General features: G+C 38.9%; 1 protein-coding gene across 1 annotated transcript; it reads right to left on the bottom strand.

Annotated features, from left to right (window-relative positions):
- Nucleotides 12961–20196, bottom strand: LOC109835263. The gene is made up of 4 exons (XM_020403246.1): nucleotides 20153–20196; nucleotides 13461–13573; nucleotides 13098–13377; nucleotides 12961–12979 (listed from the first exon to the last, which is right to left on the bottom strand). Exons 2-4 carry the CDS (start codon nucleotides 13540–13542, stop codon nucleotides 12961–12963), a joined length of 381 nt encoding a protein of 126 aa, XP_020258835.1. The 5' UTR covers nucleotides 13543–13573; nucleotides 20153–20196.

The raw sequence follows: 21488 nt of genomic DNA, 5'->3' as shown, positions 1-21488 counted from the left end.
ATAATGCATCCCAATCCTCTACCTGATGCGTCGCAAAACACCTCAAAGTTCCCGCTCTTATCTGATATTGTCAAGACCGGGGCCGAAATCAATCGAGACTTTAACTCCTTGAATGCCTGCTCACAAGCGTCCGACCAGACAAATCTAATATCCTTCCTCGTAAGTCGCGTCATCGGCTCCACGATCTTCGAGAAATCCTTGATGAAGCGTCGGTAATATCCAGCTAGCCCCAGGAAGCTCTTAATGTCAGATACTGTCCTAGGGGTAGGCCAATCCCTGATAGCAGATACCTTCTCCGGGTCCACAGATATGCCATCTCCTGACACAACGTGTCCTAGAAACGCGATGCGATCTAGCCAGAACTAGCACTTGCTATACTTGGCGAATAGCCGATGCTCTCTCAGGGTCTGCAACACGTACTGCAAGTGCTCCGCTTCACTTGGAGTATACCAGGATGTCATCAATAAAGACTTCTACAAACTTGTCCAGCACATCATAGAATACCAGAGAGTATACCAGGATGTCATCAATAAAGACTTCTACAAACTTGTCCAGCACATCATAGAATACCAGATTCATCAGGTTCATGAATCAATAAAGACTTCTACAAACTTGTCCAGCACATCATAGAATACCAGATTCATCAGGTTCATGAATGTTGCTGGCGCATTAGTCACACCAAACGACATCACTAAGAACTCATAATGTCCATATCTCGTCTGGAATGCAGACTTGGGAACATCAGAGTCCTTGACCTTCACCTGGTGATATCCACTCCGCAGATCTAGCTTAGAAAATACTCTCGATCCTCCTAATTGGTCAAAGATATCATCAATACGGGGAAGTGGATACTTATTCTTTACTGTCACAGCATTCAACTCCCGGTAGTCGATGCACATTCGCTTGGATTCATCCTTCTTACCCACAAGCAACACAGGTGCTCCCCAGGCTGATACACTGGGTCGTATCAAGCCTCTCTGCATAAGATCATCCAACTGAGTTCGAAGCTTAGTCAACTCAGCCGGAGGCATACGATAAGGAGTCTTGGAGATCGGAGTAGTTCCAGGCTTCAATTCTATAGAAAACTCAATTGCTCGATCCAGTGGCAACCCGTAAATATCGTCGGGAAACACATCTTCAAATTCCCGAACTACAATTGGATTCTCGGGTTCTACCTGCATGGCAGCAAACGTTGCCTTCTTCGGTCTAGCTCTGTACTCTACCGGTCCGGCCGATGTGCTGCCACTGAGGAACTCAAACCTCGGGTGATCCGGTATCTCGAATACTACACTCCGACGACGATAATCAATGGTGGCAAAGAATGACCCCAACCAATCCATCCCAAATACTGCATCAAAGATCGGCAAATCAATCACCAGAAAATCTGCAAAGAGCTCCCTCCCGCTGATAACCACCGGGCATGCTTCATAATCACTGGATGCTACTAAAATACCACTACCAGTGTTGATATTCCAGCCCGTAGTCAGAGGAGTTATAGGAAGAGAGTGAGCACTCGCAAATTGAAGAGACAAGAAATAATAGGAAGCTCCAGAGTCAAAGAGTGATAAAGCAGGAACGGAAGAAACAAGAACCTTGCCTATTACAGGAGAAGATAATTGCAACTAAACTTAGCACTCATAAATAAATCCTATTATGATATCATCAAGTAATGCTAAATAAAGAAGTTCATATGCAAATAAAACTAAGATGAACAATTCTTACCAGTAATAACCTGGTCGTTCGCTTCAGCTTCCACAGCTGACATCATAAACGTCTGTCGTTGTGGTTGTTGTCGTTGCACTTCCTGATAAAACTGCTTCTGAGGAAAAAGAGGCCCTGCTCAGGGATAGGGTCCCTGCTGAGTCGGTGCTACTGGGGCAGGTCGAGGTGGAGCTGGAAGAGCTGCCCGAACTGGAGGTGGGGGCAAGCGGGCATGTTGTCGCTGTGGACAGTCCTGATTGACATGATTGGGGGATCCACATGTGTAGCACAGACGAAGACGCCTGCGGCACTCCTGCTGGGTATGCCCAGTGTAGCCACAATAGGAACATTTTACAGAAGGTTGGCCACGAGTCTGCACTCCAGGACGCTGATAGGGGTGAGCCTGATGAAATGGCTGACGCTGAGAATGATGCTGCCTCTGCGGGGCCTGCTGATGCTACCTCAGAGGGGGACGCTCGACATTCCAGGACGGAGCTGCTGGTGTCCTGCTCTGAGTCACGTGTGAGTCATCAGGTTCCTTATGCACGCTCTCAATCTCGCGTGCTGCATCTAACACCACATCATTGGTTGTTAAATCTCTACCTGCCAGAGCCATCCTAATGTACTTGTCCAGACCCTTCTGAAATTGATGCCTCCTAATAGCAGGGTCTATAACTAAGTAGGGAGCATATCGGCTCAAGGAAGAAAACTCAGCCTCGTACTCATCGATTGTTCGCCCTCCTTGCTTAAGCTTAACAAATCTACGCAGAAGCTCGTCCCGAGCTGACTGAGGAAAATATTTCCTGTTGAAGCGCTCGGTGAACGTCTCCCACAGGATTGGTCTCTCCAGATGAGTCTTCTCAGCTGTCCACCAGATCCGACCAGTGTCGGTGAGCTGAATATCCATAAGGTCCACCCATTCTACAGGAGCAATGCGGGTCACCGTGAGAATGGTCACAGTGATCTTCAAGAACTCCTCCGCTGCTAGATGTCCCTCGGCACCAGAGAAAGAAGGAGGCCGCATATACCGGAACTCCCTAACACTAGGTTCTGAGCGAGGAGGATGCTGGTGAGGCTCCTGCTGCAATTGCCCGGCCAGATGCTGCTGATTCATCGCTAGTCCCTGAATCATTGCTAGAAGTTGGCAAGGGTCCACTTCAGGCGATGGGCCACTACTACCGGACGGGTTACCATTGCTACGTGTACCCACCATGGTTCTGAAGGGAAGGCAAAGAAAGAGAAGAACAAGGATCAAAATCGTTGTAGGAAGAATAAGAAAATCAAGGTCAGATTCAAAACTAAAATTTAGTAAGATAGAAACTGAAACATAGTTATTAAGATAATAGGATAAGGGTTCAAATATAGTCTTACGGATGAAATATGATATGCATCTAAATTATTCATTATATTCTCACTGATGGGAACTCGGAACCATGACCTGTGTGGGCCACCAGAAAAACCTGTCACGCCCTGCTTCCCAAAATACCAGGGAATCGGGACGTGAGCAAGCCCGCGACGTATTAGACTGAGGAGAAATAAGTACTAGACCCCTTCTGCTCAATCTAATACGCTAAGCGTCAAGCAAATATAAAGCGAAGGCACAGGTCCCTGATCACAGTGGCGAGAATATAATAAACAACTCAGAACCAAAAGATACATATCACAACTGAAATGATCATCTAGACATAATATTCGGGCCAAACATTCCCTTATACAAAACTATCTGAAAACTGGGGAATATAAAATAGTACATCGACCAACAGAAATCAAAGTACTGGAAAGTAAACTAGGATCATCAGCTAACTATAAAGAGATAACTAAGCTTCGACTTATTCTTCTGCTCCGTCTGTAAAGCCTTCCTGCGGAGGATCCTCTGGCTCCTGCACTACTCTGAACTGTAGCAGTCCATCCTCTAAATCTGACGTACATCCCAAGAGGAAAGGAGTACGTCAGCGTGCATGGCGCACGGCAAGATCCCAAAAGGAAGAATAGAAACGGTCGTGCGACCAATGCAATAATGGTAATAAAAATAGAAACATGCAACTGAAATACTAATAATCTAAATATAATTTACTACTAGAATAGAATAATCATAATAAATCCCAGGAAATCAACCAAGTAACAAGTCGATCATGCAGCTAGCGATCAGATTAATCATCCACGTAACAAGATCATACTAGATGGAATTAATACTTAAAAATCTACAACAAGAGACGTAGTACGTCGAGCGAAATAATCCAAACAAGGAAACCCTCATGCATATACCATAGTCTCAAATTGTAGATAATTAAATATTAATCCCGATCTATGTATGAAAAGAAACACAACTGGCCTATATTTCACAAGAACTCATACTTACACAAGCTTCACTTTGACCCAACAAACCAACCCCAATGCTACACAAGATCATGGGGCGAGCCTGGAAGATACATCAACAGTCTTATCCGATCACATGAACACAGACTTTCCCATCCCCACTCTTCTCGTTTTACTAAGTCAACAACACACAAGTCTCTAGGTCTTATTCATGTCACGCAGGTCACTATAGTCATAAACTCCCAACGATTCTCAATCACAATAAGGAACAATCAATGCAGCTAATCATATACAATAATATCATAACATATCAGATAATCAAACATAAGAATTTGAATCATAAAATTGTTCTAAAATAATCTTCTGAAATAATAATTTATTTACTTCAAAATAATTCCCTTTTTTTCTAAAATAAATTCTTTTCTCATTATAATAATTCTAAAAATAACCTTTTAAATAATAAAATTCATAAATTCAAAAACATGATAAATTCTCATTAATTCAAAATATTCTATTTTCCCAAATAATTTCTTTTTAAAAATGTTTATCATTCTAAAATAATTTCTTCCACAATATAATTTCTAAAAATTATTATAATTATTCTAAAATGATTCTTTTCACAAGATAATTCATTTTAAATTATTATAATTTTCCCAAATAAATTCATTCTCAAATAAAATCTTTTTAATTAATATAAATGTCCAAAAAATAATTCTTCTACCGAAATAAATTCTTTAAATTCATTATAATTATTCTGAAAATACTATTTATCACATAATTACGATTTATCTAATATCATTCATCAAACAATCCCACGCAGATAAATATATCAGATCTAAAATTACAAATAATTCACAATAAATACCAAATTCAGATATGAGCAAGTGGGATCTTGCCTTAAGTATATCGTGGACTGTAATGGGGGCCGTCGGGGTGATTGCACAGCGTTACGACGAGTTTCACAGAATCGATGGCTAAAATTACAATTAGATTGTTAATGCGACGTGCGATATTCAAACAAGTATAACGAGGTGTAGATAGGGAGCCCAAGTGAAAGTAATATACCGTATGATAGACAACACGAAGGGCTATGCACCGGCGAAGGAATCGATGGGAACGGAGGTCGGAGTTGGCCGGAAAACACGCGCGAAGTCAGCTCCGAACTACAGTTTTCTGTAGTGAGCTCACTGATTCGAGCTTGTCGACGACGGCTACTGGGGGTTGTTGGCGGCGATGGGGGTGGCTGAGCTGGAGGGGGTTGTGAAGTGATCAGGCAGGAGCAGGAGGCGGGTCTGGGCGGCATCGATGGAGAGGGAGAACGGAGGAGCTCAGGGCATGGGTAATAATAATAATAATAATAATAATAATAATAATAATAATAATAATAATAATAATAATAATAATAATAATAATAATAATAATAATAATAATAATAATAATAATAATAATAATAATAATAATAATAATAATAATAATAATAATAATAATAATAATAATAATAATAATAATAATAATAATAATAATAATAATAATAATAATAATAATAATAATAATAATAATAATAATAATAATAATAATAATAATAATAATAATAATAATAATAATAATAATAATAATAATAATAATAATAATAATAATAATAATAATAATAATAATAATAATAATAATAATAATAATAATAATAATAATAATAATAATAATAATAATAATAATAATAATAATAATAATAATAATAATAATAATAATAATAATAATAATAATAATAATAATAATAATAATAATAATAATAATAATAATAATAATAATAATAATAATAATAATAATAATAATAATAATAATAATAATAATAATAATAATAATAATAATAATAATAATAATAATAATAATAATAATAATAATAATAATAATAATAATAATAATAATAATAATAATAATAATAATAATAATAATAATAATAATAATAATAATAATAATAATAATAATAATAATAATAATAATAATAATAATAATAATAATAATAATAATAATAATAATAATAATAATAATAATAATAATAATAATAATAATAATAATAATAATAATAATAATAATAATAATAATAATAATAATAATAATAATAATAATAATAATAATAATAATAATAATAATAATAATAATAATAATAATAATAATAATAATAATAATAATAATAATAATAATAATAATAATAATAATAATAATAATAATAATAATAATAATAATAATAATAATAATAATAATAATAATAATAATAATAATAATAATAATAATAATAATAATAATAATAATAATAATAATAATAATAATAATAATAATAATAATAATAATAATAATAATAACAATAATGAATAATTAACTATTAATTTAAAAGTTTTACCGAAATAATTAAATTTATAATTAGCAAAATCATTAAATAAAAATAAAAATCAGATTTTTAAATCATAGGAAATTCTAGAAAATTTGGGAAAAATACAAATACCCTTTTAGAAAAATAATATTTAAAATTCAAATACTAGAAAATTATTTAAACCCGTATTAGAAATTTACGGTCATTACAGTAACCAAGCCTTCATTGCAAATTACTTGAGGTTAAGTTCATTGTTTTCAAAGAGCCTTAATTTTCTTTTGCTCTCACTGGTTCTGAGTTCACATCCCAAGCTTCAACTGCAATCTCTCTTCTTGCCATAGGCCTACTGTAAAGAGAGAGCTTTTCTTCTAATTGTGACTATTGCGAGCTTGATCTCGTGGAGATCTACTGTGTGGTTGTGAGATCTCAAAGGAGATCGTTGTGTAGAAGAAGTTTCGACTTTCAAACCGGGTTTGTAGTGGATTTCTCCTCGAAAGTGGGGAGCGGGGACGTAGGTTAGTGGACAGAACCTCGTGAACACATCACGTGTCATCAATTGCTAACTATTTCTATCCCTACTCTCTTATTATTGTTATTGCACTTCTTTTTGTGTGTGGCTTGATGAAATTAGTTTTAATTGCACTTTATTCATCCTAAATCCCTATTCACCCCCTCCCCCCTCTAGGGCCTTTCATTTGGTATCAGAGCATAGGTCTCTACTTGTGTTAGGTTTAAAACCTTTAGAGAAAAGATCATTATGGAGGGATCAATGAACATGGATATGCTAGAAGGACAATCCACCACTAGACCTCCTCTCTTCACTAGTAGCAACTTTGCATATTGGAAAGCTAGGATGAGAATTTATTTATAATGCATTGATCTTGACATTCTAGATATTGTTGAAAAGAAGTATGTTAAGAAGCTAAGTGGTAAAATGACCGAGGATGAAAGAGAGCAAGGCTACCTAAATATCAAGGCCATGAATGCATTAATTTGTGGTCTTACCCCCAATGACTACAAGAGAGTTTCTATGTGTGCAACCGCACACGAGATTTGGGTGAAACTATGCATTACCCATGAGGGAACCCCCCAAGTAAAAGAATCTAAGATTAGTGGACTCATGCATGATTATGAACTATTTAAAATGCTTCCAAGTGAATCCATTGATTCTATGTTTTCTCGGTTCACTAACATTATAAATGAATTGCATGGTCTTGACAAGGTCTTGGAAAATCAAGAGATGTGCTACAAAATTCTCCGCTCTTTGATGTCGGCTTGGGAACCTAAAGCTACGGCCATCGAAGAAGCTCATGATCTCTCAACTCTCACTCTTGATGGACTTATTGGCAAACTCAAGGTCCATTAGAAGAAGGTCAAAGAGAAGGAAGAAACACCCACAAAGGCAACCGAGGAGCCACCCCAAAAATCAAAGTCCATTGCACTCAAGGGAGCAATTGATGATTCATCCTCCTCGGATAGTGAAGTTGATGTTTCTAGAGAAGTGACACACCTCTCTAGAAGAATATCAAGATTAATTAAAATGAACAAAAACTTCAATAATCGATCTAACAATAAATTTTCTCCTCGTATAGGTAAATGCTTTGAATGCAATGAACCGGGTCACCTAGCCAAGGATTGTCCCAAGCTCAAGGAGAAATATTTGAAATACAAGAAGAAGAAGGCAATGTATGCCGGATGGGATGAATCCGAACCTAGCGATTCGGATAGCGATGATGAGGGTGCCAAGATTGCTCTTCATGACCCAAACATTTGTTTCATGGCTCATGAAGATGAGGTACAATCCGAAACCGAAAGTGAATCAATTTATATGCAATGTGAGAGTATTGATTTGTATCTCTGAAATTTTTTCCAGTTCTACCATGCTCCCACTAATTTCTTTTTCAAGAAATTCCTTCTCCAAGAATATATCATACCGAGAAATAATTATCTTTTGTTCATCGATATGGTAGAATTGATATCAATGGGAATTCCTTGGATATCCTACAAATTTACACAATACTGAACGTGTCTCTAACTTTTTGGGATCTTGTTTTTTACATAAGCATGACATCCCCAAATCTTAATATAATTAAGATGTGGTTTCATCCCATACCATATCTCATATGGAGGTTTAGGCACTACTTTAGTTGGAACCTTATTCAGTAAGTGCGTTGTTGTTTCCAACGCATACCCCAGAATGAAAAAAATTGTATCTCAGTGTTACTCATCATGGAATGTACCATATCTAATATGGTATAATTCCCAAAGTTACCTAAGAGAGAATCACATTCTCATTTAAAGAACCCTAAGAATTCTGAGCTCAAGTTTTCATATCCTCGATCAAATCAAAGAATTTTAACTTTCTTGCTCTAGTCGCCTCTTGCCTTCGTAGACATAGGACCACATACATCACTATGTATCAGTTCTAAGAGTTCTTCAACCCTTGCTCCATTTCCCATAAATAAAGTCTTTGGTCATATTTCCTTTAAGGCAAGACTTGCAAGTAACATAAGTCTCAAAGTAAAAATGGATCTAAAACATCCATGTTTATGTAATTCGTCAAGTCTTTCTTAATTAATATGACCAAGTCTACAATGTCATAAGAAAGCATTGTACACAACTGAGTGCTTTCTTTTATTAGTGTGATGAGTATTCAGAATTGTATTTTGATTAAGAATATAGATTCCATTATACAATGTTCCATAAGCAATCAACTTTTGATTAAATATGATATTCATAACATTGTTCTTCAACTACAATGTTCCATAAGCAATCAACTTTTGATTAAATATGATATTCATAACATTGTTCTTCAACTTGAATATATATCCATCTTTATCTAATAAAGATATATTCATAACATTGTTCTTCAACTTGAATATATATCCATCTTTATCTAATAAAGATATGGATATTATATTTGACATCATAGCTGGTACGAAATAGCAGCAATTCACAATCAAAATATTTCTATAACTTCTCAACCTTTGCAACAAATTACAGATGTGAGATCCTAATCCGGTATCTAATACCTAAAATATAGGATTTATAGAAAAACATTTCTTAGTAACAAGCACACTTGAAGATGAAGCAACAACTTGCTCATTCTTGATGAGTAAGGCTTATAATTCTGGGTAGTTCCCTTTTTCAGTGTCCTGACTTGTGACAATGAAAACATCTTGATGTCATCATTTTCACCTTCCCTTTGTCCTTCTTGACAGCCTTCTTAACACCTTTCCTTGGTATAGAAGTTTTCTTCATTTCCTTTCTCTGGCAACCACTTTGCTAGATGAGGAAGAAGATTGCCCTATAGCCAAGACTGGTGTTTGTCCCTTTAAGAACTTTCCTCCCGACTTAACAAATTAAGCAGAGCAGGAAGAGTGGGCTCCAGAATCATCATCAAGAACTCTGTGATGAATTTGGAGTAGGCTGGTGTCAAGGACTGCAGAATGATATATGTATATCTATCTGCATCTAGGCCTATGTTCGAAAGTTCAAGCTCAATAACATAAGCGATCATTTTTGAGGACATGGTCTCCAACAAAAGATCCCATAGTCATTTATGTCTAGAACAAATTCCAAAACTCCGCATACAATATTTGTCGCGGTTTGCTCATCATACAGTCCTACTGTATAACGAAATATGGATCTAACATCCATATTCTCACATTGTCTCTAATGGACTAGATCCATAGAGGTAATAGTGACGAAATATGGATCTAACATCCATATTCTCACATTGTCTCTAATGGACTAGATCCATAGAGGTAATAGTGAGGCAATATGAGCAAGTGAACAATCTTCTCACATTGTCTCTAATGGACTAGATCCATAGAGGTAATAGTGAGGCAATATGAGCAAGTGAACAATCTAAATCTCATTATATGCGGATTTCAGTGTCCACAACAGAGGGTTCTGGGCCTAGAGTATTCCAGTGTTTGTAAGGACATATGCTACTTTGTCATAAGTAAAGTCAATGATTACATTCCTCAACCAGTGTATGTAATTAGGAGTAGTTAACTTGTTCTATTATGATACACTGCTGGAAATTTAACTTTTAGCGACGGACAAATCCGTCGCTATAAGTCCATTTTCCGTCGCTAAAAGTTTTAGCGACGGAAAAAATAATATTCCGTCGCTAAAATATCGACGCTATTACAGGGGTGCCTAAAACGACTTTTAGCGACGGAATTTCCGTCGCTAATTATTAACGACGGATTATTAGCGACAGAAAATTGGTCGCTATTTTACAATAATAAAAAATTTAAAAAACAATAGCGACGGATTTTCCGTCGCTAAAGGGTTATTAGCGACGGAAAAGCCGTCGCTAATAAAACAATAGCGACGGAAAATCCGTCGCTATTGTTTCTGGAATATGCACAGATCTGATTTCGTGCACGTTTTCCGTCGCTAAACAATACTTTAGTGACGAAAATTCCGTGGCTAAAAGTATTTTTAGCGACGGAAATTCCGTCGCTAAAAATTTAAAAATAAGAAATTAAAAAAATATTTTGAAAATTGAAAATACCCTGTACAATATCGATAATAATTTTTAAAAACCTGTTCAATCAGCAGAAGAAAGCTTCAATCTCACGCAAATATCACATCTCACGCATATATCACACATTTAATTTAATAAAAGCAAATAAAAGTTTCTCGACAGGTACATAATAAGTATTGTTTATACAACACAAGAAATTGTTTTCAAAGTTATATTAAGGACAATCAATCCTCCTGATCATCATCATCCTCATCCTCAACACCAGCCACATTATGACTACCCCCGGCTGCACCTTGTGAAGAAGTCTCGGCCTGTAAATATAAATCAAATGTTAACAAGTGTGTGTAAACGTTAATAAGAGTATAAATATAAATATATACTACAACACAACACCACAAAACCACAACACAACAACACTACACCACAACACTACACCATCACAACACAACACTACACTGCACTGCACAACACATCACCACACATCACACCACAACACCACCACAAATCCTCCACAAATCCTCCAACCTCACCCACCAACCCACCAACCAATACCACCAACACTACGCACGCATACACCATCAACACCACCATCACATAAAAACATTATAAGTATATATTTTGAGGTTTGTGTGTAACAGTTTGTATCAGTGTGTATCAGTATGTACAATATCATCTAATTAAAAAAAAACAAAGTATATATATTACCTGTGACGACAAAAACCGTCTCCTATATGCCTCCTGAGCCTCCTGAGGCAGAGTCGACATGAATTGTGTGAACTCCAATTCGGTCTGCTCCCGGCGCCTCCGTTCTTCCTCTAGAGCCCGCTGATATGTTGTTTGCTGCGACTGCCAATCTTCAATCGCTTTTAATCGCTGCTCCATCGAGTCTTGATATGAACTGCTTCCTGGTGTTCCTTGTGGTGCTGCAGACTCGTAGGTGCTACTAGACTCGTGCGGCCTCTGCTCGGATCCTCTCCACCGATATCTGTTCTTCCTACTAGGTCCAATGACCGTCTCGATGATGGAGTCCTCATCCTCCCTACTTAGCCGGCCAGGAGTGTTAGAACAGACCTGAGACTGAGTCATTTGCTCCTGTACCTTGGCATGTAATTTCTCCTGCGATATATCAAAACAACCCGGGCAAGTCGACTTAATAATGATGCATTGATATGAAATTGAATATATAAATGAACTGCTACTTACAGCCAGATCCTTATTCTTTGCTTTCTTCTCTTCATCGGCGTAATTCGGGCTCCAGGAAGTCAGAATACGATCTGCAAAATGTCTGAGATCTCCCCTTCCCTATTTTATTCAAATATATCATTAACCCATAACACATAAATTATACTCAACGTAAAAGCTAATATATTATATACCTCAAGCTCTAATTGATGATAATGCTGGCTGAATGTCCTGGAGCCCCCGTGATGCTCGTAACTGCGAGGCGCGTTGCGATTCCTCCTTGCTATTTCAGCTTGAGCCTGCAAAACAATGTCAATTCGAAACAATATAGAAATTCAAACAATAAATTAAAAATATATACTTCAATAATACCTGAATTTCAGCCGTGTCCCAGTAACTGCAAAGTGCAAAAAAATCTACTCCATCCACACGCTCGTCAAGATGCCAGAATCGCTCCCAATCTTCTGTTATTTGGACAAAATATTTTTTCTTTACCTCAAACCGCCATCTCTTGAACGATACATTGATTTGCCCGAAGCAGTACGTCCAGGCACAAATATTATCGTCAAGAAAGAAAAATCGCTTCAGCATATAAAAAAAAGTAGATACAAATCAGTGTATTAAACATAATAATAAACTAATAACTAATAATGATGAAAATTAAAATAAATGACTCACACATATATATCTCCAACAAGCCACCAGCGCATCAATCCGCTGCGATTTCCACGTCAAAAAAATGTTAAAGAAATCGTGTCTCCTGGCTAAAGCGGCAAGGAAATTGTTGAAAGCATTGGCAAAGGCCCCAACAGGCACTCCGTTTTCCCATCGGATCACAGCCCTCCGATTAATATCAGGGATGAGGTTCGATTCCTTAGTAGCATTGCGGCCGCATCTAGGAGGTCGCTCGGTACCTGCGAAACAAAGAATCAAATGAAACAATGAATCAATATATATTTGCAATAATCGATAAACTATAAAAATTTATTCATACCTTTCAGTTCGAGGCACCTACGCTTTGCTTGTTCGTACCTTTGCTGCGCGATGGGGCGCATAGCATGATAAGAATCCCAATCATCCCTCACCTTGGCCGGACCGTGGACTCGCTGATCCGTAATAGAATCTGGCGGTAGTGCCGCAGCTTCTAAAGCTACGCTATACGGCTCAAATCTCCTCTCCTCCAATATATCTGCATGCGGTGGTGGTGGTATCTCCGCATGCTGTGTAGGATCAGCCTGTGTCTCCACGTCATATGGAGCATCTCCGCGTGATGTGTCATGTGGCTGCGAGTCATGTGTAGCATCTCCTCCTCCTGTGTAGTAAATGTTAAAAAAATATTAGGCTCATGTTAATAGTTTATAGAAATGTACAAATATAACAAATAAATAAAAATACCTGACGTAGAGGCATGTGCGTCGCCTCCAGAATGTCTACCAAAAATTCTCTCAAGCGCTCTCTTACGTAATCCTCTCGTCATCTATACTTTGAAAACATAATGAATATCCAACAAAAGTATATAATGCAAATAATTAATAAAACAGCACATGGCAACAGAATCGCGTGTACATGATGTCCAGTTAAACAGATAATACAAAGGCAATAATGTAATACATGACACACCGTGTTACATGATAACCAGTCAAACAGATAATACAAAGGTAATAATATAATACATGACACATCGTGATACATAAATCATGTCTCCTGGCTAAAGCGGCGAGGAAATTGTTGAATGAGTTAGCAAATGGCCCGACAGGCACGCCGTTCTCCCATCGGATCACGGCCCTCCGATGAATATCTGGGATGAGGTTCTGTGTCTTGGTACCACTGCGGCCGCGCCTAGTAGGTCGCTCGGTACCTACGAAAAAATGAAATTCAGGCGAAATATAAATCAATCAATATCGATAATACAAATTAAAATATTAACAGATAAACTATAAAAATCTATACACACCTTTCAATTCGAGGCATCTACGCCTTGCTTGTTCATACCTCTGCTGTGCGATAAGTCGCAAATCATGATAAGCATCCCAATCCTCCTTCACCTTGGCCGGGTCGTGGGCTCGCTGATCCGGAATAGAATCCGGCGGTAGTGGCGCAGCTTCTACAGCTGTGCTATATGGCTCATATCGGCGCTCCTCCAATACATCTGCAGCCTGAGGAGGCGACGGCGGCATCTCTGCATGCTGGGCAGGATCAACGAGTGTCTCCGCATCAGGTGGAGCATCTCCTCGTCCTGTGTCCTGTGGCGGCCCGTCATGTGTAGCAGCGATGCGGCCTGCGTAGGAAATGTGAAAAAATAATGTTAGGCTCGTATTAATAGTTTATAGAAATGTACAGATATAATAAATAAATAAAAATACCTGACGTAGAGCCATGTGCGTCGCCTCCAGAATGTCTACCAATAAGTCTCTCAAGCGCTCTCTTACGTAATCCTTTTGTCATCTATACTTTGAAAACATAATGAGTACCCAACAAAACTATAATACATGACAAAAACTGATACATGATAACCAGTCAAACAGATAATATAAAGGCAATACTATAATACATGACACAAACTGATACATGATAACCAGTCAAACAGATAATATAAAGGCAATACTATAATACATGACACAAACTGATACATGATAACCAGTCAAACAGATAATATAAAGGCAATACTATAATACATGACACAAACTGATACATGATAACCAGTCAAACAGATAATATAAAGGCAATACTATAATACATGACAAAAACTGATACATGATAACCAGTCAAACAGATAATATAAAGGCAATACTATAATACATAACACAAACTGATACATGTTAACCAGTCAAACAGATACATGAATGTTCTTTTTAAATCATAACCAAGCATTATATTATTATGATGATGTTGAGGCTCTACTCTGCGACCGTGTGCGGTTAGCCTGCGACCGTGTGCGTGCAGACAAAAGGACTGTCCTTATAGTTTTATCGACTCTACCGTGGACTCGTTTTTTGATTTTACGCCTTGGCTCACATATAATCGCAGGTACATCAGGGCGCGCCAGTGCAATTTCATCCACCAGATTATTTTGTGTCAATGAAAACTCAGCAACTGTTTCGTCGGCCAAGATAACATCTTCATGATCTTCGTCAGACACGGCTTCATGAATGTAGGATCTAGGCGGATTCTTAAGGACAACCCATTCGTCATTTTTCATTATATCTTTGACATAAAAGCACTGTTTTGCGTGAGCAGCTAACATGTACTTTTCAGTCTGATATATTTCCTTGTTAAGATTAACGAGTGTGTAACCGTAGTCATCCTTCGCCTTTTTCAGCTCACTCCAACGAACCTTAAACATCACATGTCTGACTTCATTATTAATCCCATAGAAAATCTCCACAATGTCTTCTACCTGACCGTAGCAATAGATTTCACCTTGTATCGGATTTAGATCTTTTGAACTAGCGTATGACAGTTGCGAGAAGGAGCAGAACACACCGCTATTTTGCGTTTGTCGTCTCTCTTCGAAACCGATGGTGTTAAACCTAAAGCCGTTGATACAGTAGCCTCCATAACGCTTAACCACGTTAGAAGGACCTCTGGCATATAAACATATTTTCTCAGGCAGGTTAACCCCATTCGTAATACGTCGGTCAACCTTTAAGAAAAGAAACAAATAGTTTAAATATCTGTTGGCAGGCACATATTTGATATACGAATCAGAAATGTAAATAAATCTTACTTCACCCTTCAGCCATGCAGGGAATTGTCTAGAGTGTGTGTCCATAACTCTTTTGTTTTTTGTTCTGCATTTAAGAATAGTCTGGACATATCGGATGTGAAGCCTAGAATAAAATCATTTACAACAGTTAAATAGAGATAGTTATTGTGATGTGATATGATCTGATTCAAACAGTTAAATACTTACGTCGCGTATATGTTAAATGTAGTATCATTGCTCAAGATATATGTGTGGGCTTGATCTAGCTCCATTCTGGGGAATCTAGTGTCCTCCCCACGATCATTATAGAATGTTCCGTCAATTATTCGTTGGGGACGGTTGAGCCTTGTCTCCACACCCCGCAAGTAACGAGAGATGAAATTCAAACTCTCATTACTTATATAGTTCTCTGCTATCGATCCTTCAGGACGTGCACGATTATGCATCAAATGTTTCATGAAACCCAAATACCTACAAGCATATAGTTTCATGATTTGTGACAAAATAAAACTGATATACGTAATTTAACAAATATTAATTGAGCATTATAATAATAAATACCTCTCCACAGGGTACATCCAGCGATATTGAACTGGTCCTGCGATGCGGGCTTCATATGCTAAATGTATTGTGAGATGCACCATGACCGTAAAGAACGAGGGTGGAAATAGAATTTCCATTTTACACAGTGTATTGGCTACACGTCCCTCTAATTCTTCAAACTCCCTGACATCAATCACCTTGGAGCACAACTGCTTGAAGAAACCGCAATATTCTATTACCACCATCGCGAGTTCCTTCTCAGCATGTCGCAACGCAACCGGGAGAAGTTGATGCAATAGAATATGATGGTCATGTGTCTTGAGTCCCAAAATTTTCCTGTCCTCAATATGCACATTTGCTGAAATGTTTGAAGCATAACCATCCGGTGTCTTCACGGACTTTAGAAATAAACACATATTATGGATCTCATCCTTCGACAGTGTGACACGGGAGGCTGGGAGTACAAACTTTCCGTCACCCTTATCTATAGCTTGCAGTTCGGGACGGATGTTCAATTCTGCTAGGTCTCGACGTGCCCTTAAGTCATCTTTTGATTTTTTTCCCGTCCTGCAACAAAGTGTTCAAGAGATTCTCGCATATGTTCTTCTCGATGTGCATGACATCCAAGTTGTGACGTATTTTTAAACTTCTCCAATATGGCAATTGATAAAATATGCTGAATTTTGACCATCCATGCGGAAGTTCAGTACCCTTAGAGACACGCACATGCGATTGGACAGTGCGAGGTTTATTTCTCATCCTTGTTTGCTTACCCTTTCCCCTTCCCTTCCAATTTTGCTTCAATATTTTTCTCCTAACCCCAAATGGATTTTCTTTGTTGAATCTTTTCTTTCCAAATATTTTTTTAGGTAGAGGATGTAGAAGCTCAAATATTTCTTCCCCGGTCAGCCTTGGTGGTGCCGGTCTGTTTTCTGGATTGCCGTCGAACTTTCCTACTAACTTTCTGAACTTGTGCCCTGTAGGTAACCATCTTCTGTGTTGCCAATAACAGAACTTGCGGCTGTATTTCAGGAACTTTCCCTCATAATCTGACATGCAAACCGGACAAGCAATCTGACCCTTCGTCGACCATCCAGACAGGTTAGCGTATGCCGGGAAGTCATTAATTGTCCACATGACCATTGCCCGCATACAGAAAGACTCCTTACCATAAGCATCATAAGTGCTGACACCTTTTTCCCAGAGAAGCTTCAGGTCGTCAATTAATGGTTGGAGGAAAACATCGATGTCATTTCCAGGAGAATATCTTCCAGGGATCAAAAGTGACAGTATCATGTACGGTTGCTTCATGCACATCGACGGGGGCATGTTGTACGGTGTCAGCAACACTGGCCAGGTAGACCAAGCAGAGCTCATTACTCCAAACGGATTAAATCCGTCGCTAGCAAGCCCCAGCCTAATATTCCGAGACTCCTTACCAAAGTCAGGGTATATACGATCGATGTGCTTCCATGCCTCACCATCAGCAGGATGTCTCAATTTCCCGTCCTCTTTACGATCGGTCGAATGCCATCGCATATTCTCAGCCAGCTCGGCAGACATATAAAACCTCTGCAGCCTAGGAATAATTGGAAAATATCGGAGAACCTTCACAGGGATTCTGCTCTGTTTATTGGATGATATGCCTTCAGATGTGCCCGTATGTTTTTTCCAGCGTGATACATGACACGTCGGACATTCCTCTAGACCTTCATTACCCTTATTGTACAAGATGCAGTCATTAGGACAGGCGTCTATCTTTTTGTAATCAAGACCCAGGGTATCAACAATCTTGTGAGCTTCATAATAAGTTGTGGGGATGCTCTTCTCGCCGCCTGGAATGACTTTCCTGAGCAAGTCTAATAACATCTCGAAATGTGTAACAGCCATCCCACTGAGTGTTTGGATATGAAGAAGCCTCAGCATAAAAGAAAGCCTTGTGAACTCGGTGCAACCCTCGTATAACGGTGACTCGTTTTCTTCAACAAGTCTCATCAATCGGGCTACATCTTGAAACATATCAGTAGTGTTAACATCACTCGAAGACGGCACGGTAAGAATATCTTCCAACATATCAGTTGTGTCAATTGTCGGATTGTCGACATCAGTAAACTCTTCCTCTAATTGCATCACCGGGACGCCTTCACCGTGATGACTCCAAAATACATAAGAGCTATCAAATCCATTGATTGACAGATGGAAACTTACGTCACTCCTAGTGAGCATTTTATCATTCCTACAATTCTTACAAGGACAAAAAATCAACCCGCTGAGTGACCGTAGAGGGTTGGTGTCAGAGTAGGCTAAGAAAGCTTCTATCCCATCCTTGTATCGAGTGTCTAGATGCCTTCGATCACGTGGTATGCCCATGAACGATTTGTCAGGAATTGTCCGCATCTAGAATTTAAAAATTAATGGAAGTGAGCATATCCCTACATATATCATTTTAAGTTATAGGACAAGTGTGTGTGATCGGCTGTCAGAGGAAGGCTTCTATCCCATTAGGTATGTAAACGTAGCGTGTATATGTATTTACGTGTGTTCAAGTGTACTTTTATTTCGTCAAAATTTCGGCAGCACCTACCCGCTGTACTTAATCGGATCCGGATCCTCTACTAATGAGAGGGTTCCTAATATCTCCTAATGAGATCTTGGCCTTTGATTTATCAATCAAAGGCCAAGATCTCCTCATAAAATTTCGGCAGCACCTACCCGCTGTACTTAATCGGATCCGGATCCTCTACTAATGAGAGGGTTCCTAATATCTCCTAATGAGATCTTGGCCTTTGATTTATCAATCAAAGGCCAAGATTATATATAGTACACGGAGAACAACGAGTAAGCGCCGCAAACAATCCTGTATGCGTATGTGATAAGTAAATAAAGAGATTATATATAGTATTTATTGGACGGGGTATTCTACGGCTCGAAAATATGAGTGTACAGTGTGTGCAATTTCTATGTAATTAGCGATATAATAGTTACGATAACCCCACACAATCACCTCACCCTCATTGTAACCATCACCCTAACCCTAACCCTAAACCTCACCTTCACCATCCCCTAACCCTAAACCTAAACCCAACCCTCACCCTCAACCTCACAAAATCTCCTCATGCACAAAAGTAGGCGGGAGATAAGGATAAGATATTGTCCTTTGATTGATAAGTTTTAGCGACGGATTATCCCGTCGTTAAAAACTGTTTTAGCGAAGGAATCTCCTCACCCTCACCATCACCTCCACCCTCACCTAACCCTCCTCTAACCCTAATCCTAACCCAAACCCAAACCCAAACCCTAACCCTAATCGAACCCTAACCCTAACCCTAACCCTCGCCTAACCCTAACCCTAACCCTCACCGAACCCTAACCCTCACCCTCGATCACCCCTCACCCTCACCCCACCCTCGATCACCTAACACTCACCTCACCCTCGATCACCTAACCCTAACCCTAACCCTCACCCTCAACATCACCTCCACCCTCACCTAACCCTCCTCTAACCCTAATCCAAACCCAAACCCTAACCCTAACCCTCGCCTAACCTAACCCTAACCCTAACCCTAACCGAACCCTAACCCTAACCCTAAACCTCGCCTAACCCTAACCATAACATCTAACCCCCACCCTCACCTAACCCTCACCTAACCCTAACCCTCACCGAACCCTAACCCTAACCCTAACCCTAGCCCTAACCCTCGCCTAACCCTAACCCTAACCCTCACCGAACCCTAACCCTAACCCTAGCCCTAACCCTCGCCTAACCCTTACCCTCACCGAACCCTAACCCTCACCCTCGATCACCCCTCACCCTCACTCCACCCTCGATCACCTAACACTCACCTCAACCTCGATCACCTAACCCCTAACCCTAACCCTCACCCTCAACATCACCTCCACCCTCACCTAACCCTCGCCTAACCCTAACCCTAACCCAAACCCAAACCCAACCCTCACCCTCGATCACCCCTCACCCTCACCCCACCCTCGATCACCTAACACTCACCTCACCCTCGATCACCTAACCCTAACCCTAACCCTCACCCTCAACATCACCTCCACCCTCACCTAACCCTCCTCTAACCCTAATCCTAACCCAAACCCAAACCCAAACCCTAACCCTAATCGAACCCTAACCCTAACCCTAACCCTCGCCTAACCCTAACCCTAACCCTCACCGAACCCTAACCCTAACCCTCTCCTTATTCAGTTACATATGAATTCGATCATATACAAGAGCTCGGTTATATGCAAGTTCGAATCTGAATCATATACAAGTACCAACCATGCCAAGTTCATAACTAAATCACTGGGGGGTGGGATTCGATAGCGGGGGGGGTTCGGACAGGGAGGGGGGGAAAACGAGGGGAATTAATTGGGCGCGGGCTGCCCAAAAATTTTGGGCGCCCGCGCCCAAAAAATTTTGCCCGAATTAGTTTTTAGCGACGGAATTTCCGTCGCTAAAACTTCTTTAGCGACGGAAATTCCGTCGCTAAAAACTTTTTAGCGACGGAAAATTTTTTCGTCGTAAATTTATTTAGCGACGAAATAATTCCGTCGCTAAAACCCAAATTTCCGTCGCTATATCAATTTTAGCTACGGAAATTTGGCGACAGAATTTTCCGTCGCTATAAACTAACTTATAGCGACGGAAAATTCCGTCGCTATTATTCCGTAGCTAAAACCTCATTTTCCACTAGTGATATGATTTTTAAGCCAGACATAATGGCCTAAAAGAGAGAGAGAAAATTATTTTAGCAGATGTTCAATACATAAAATATATTTGGTTTATTTTTATTTAAGTTATGCCTCCCACTATTTTTCGAGTCCCTCAAAACCTTATAAGAGGTGATCGGAAAACAACCCCTTATTTTTCAAGTGGGATCAAGATCCAATTATCATTGAATGTATCAACCTTAACGAAAGCCAACAAATTAATACACTTAATAATTGGTAGACAACTATTATCTTTTACACTCTTGTAATTCTTGATATGATTTTACCCCTAGTCTTTTATGACCTTGACGATAGCCCTTGTAATTCTTGATATGATTTTACCCCTAGTCTTTTATGACCTTGACGATAGCCAACAAATCATAAAATGCTAGTCAAGTTTGGACCCATCATTTCTTGACTGGCTTAAATTTAACTTATGCAAACTCTTGACGAAAGGC

Source organism: Asparagus officinalis, chromosome 3 (assembly GCF_001876935.1).
Source record: "Asparagus officinalis chromosome 3, Aspof.V1, whole genome shotgun sequence".
NCBI lineage: Eukaryota > Viridiplantae > Streptophyta > Magnoliopsida > Asparagales > Asparagaceae > Asparagus > Asparagus officinalis.
Note: the sequence above shows the minus strand (reverse complement) of the source record. Positions and strands in the feature narration are given on the sequence as shown.

Coding starts and splice junctions, on each gene's coding strand:
- LOC109835263 (XM_020403246.1), bottom strand. CDS start 13,542: ATGACGAGAGGATTACGTAAGAGAGCGCTTGAGAGAATTTTTGGTAGA. Junction 13,378..13,460: donor CGCACATGCCTCTACGTCAG/GTATTTTTATTT, acceptor TTTACTACACAG/GAGGAGGAGATGCTACACAT.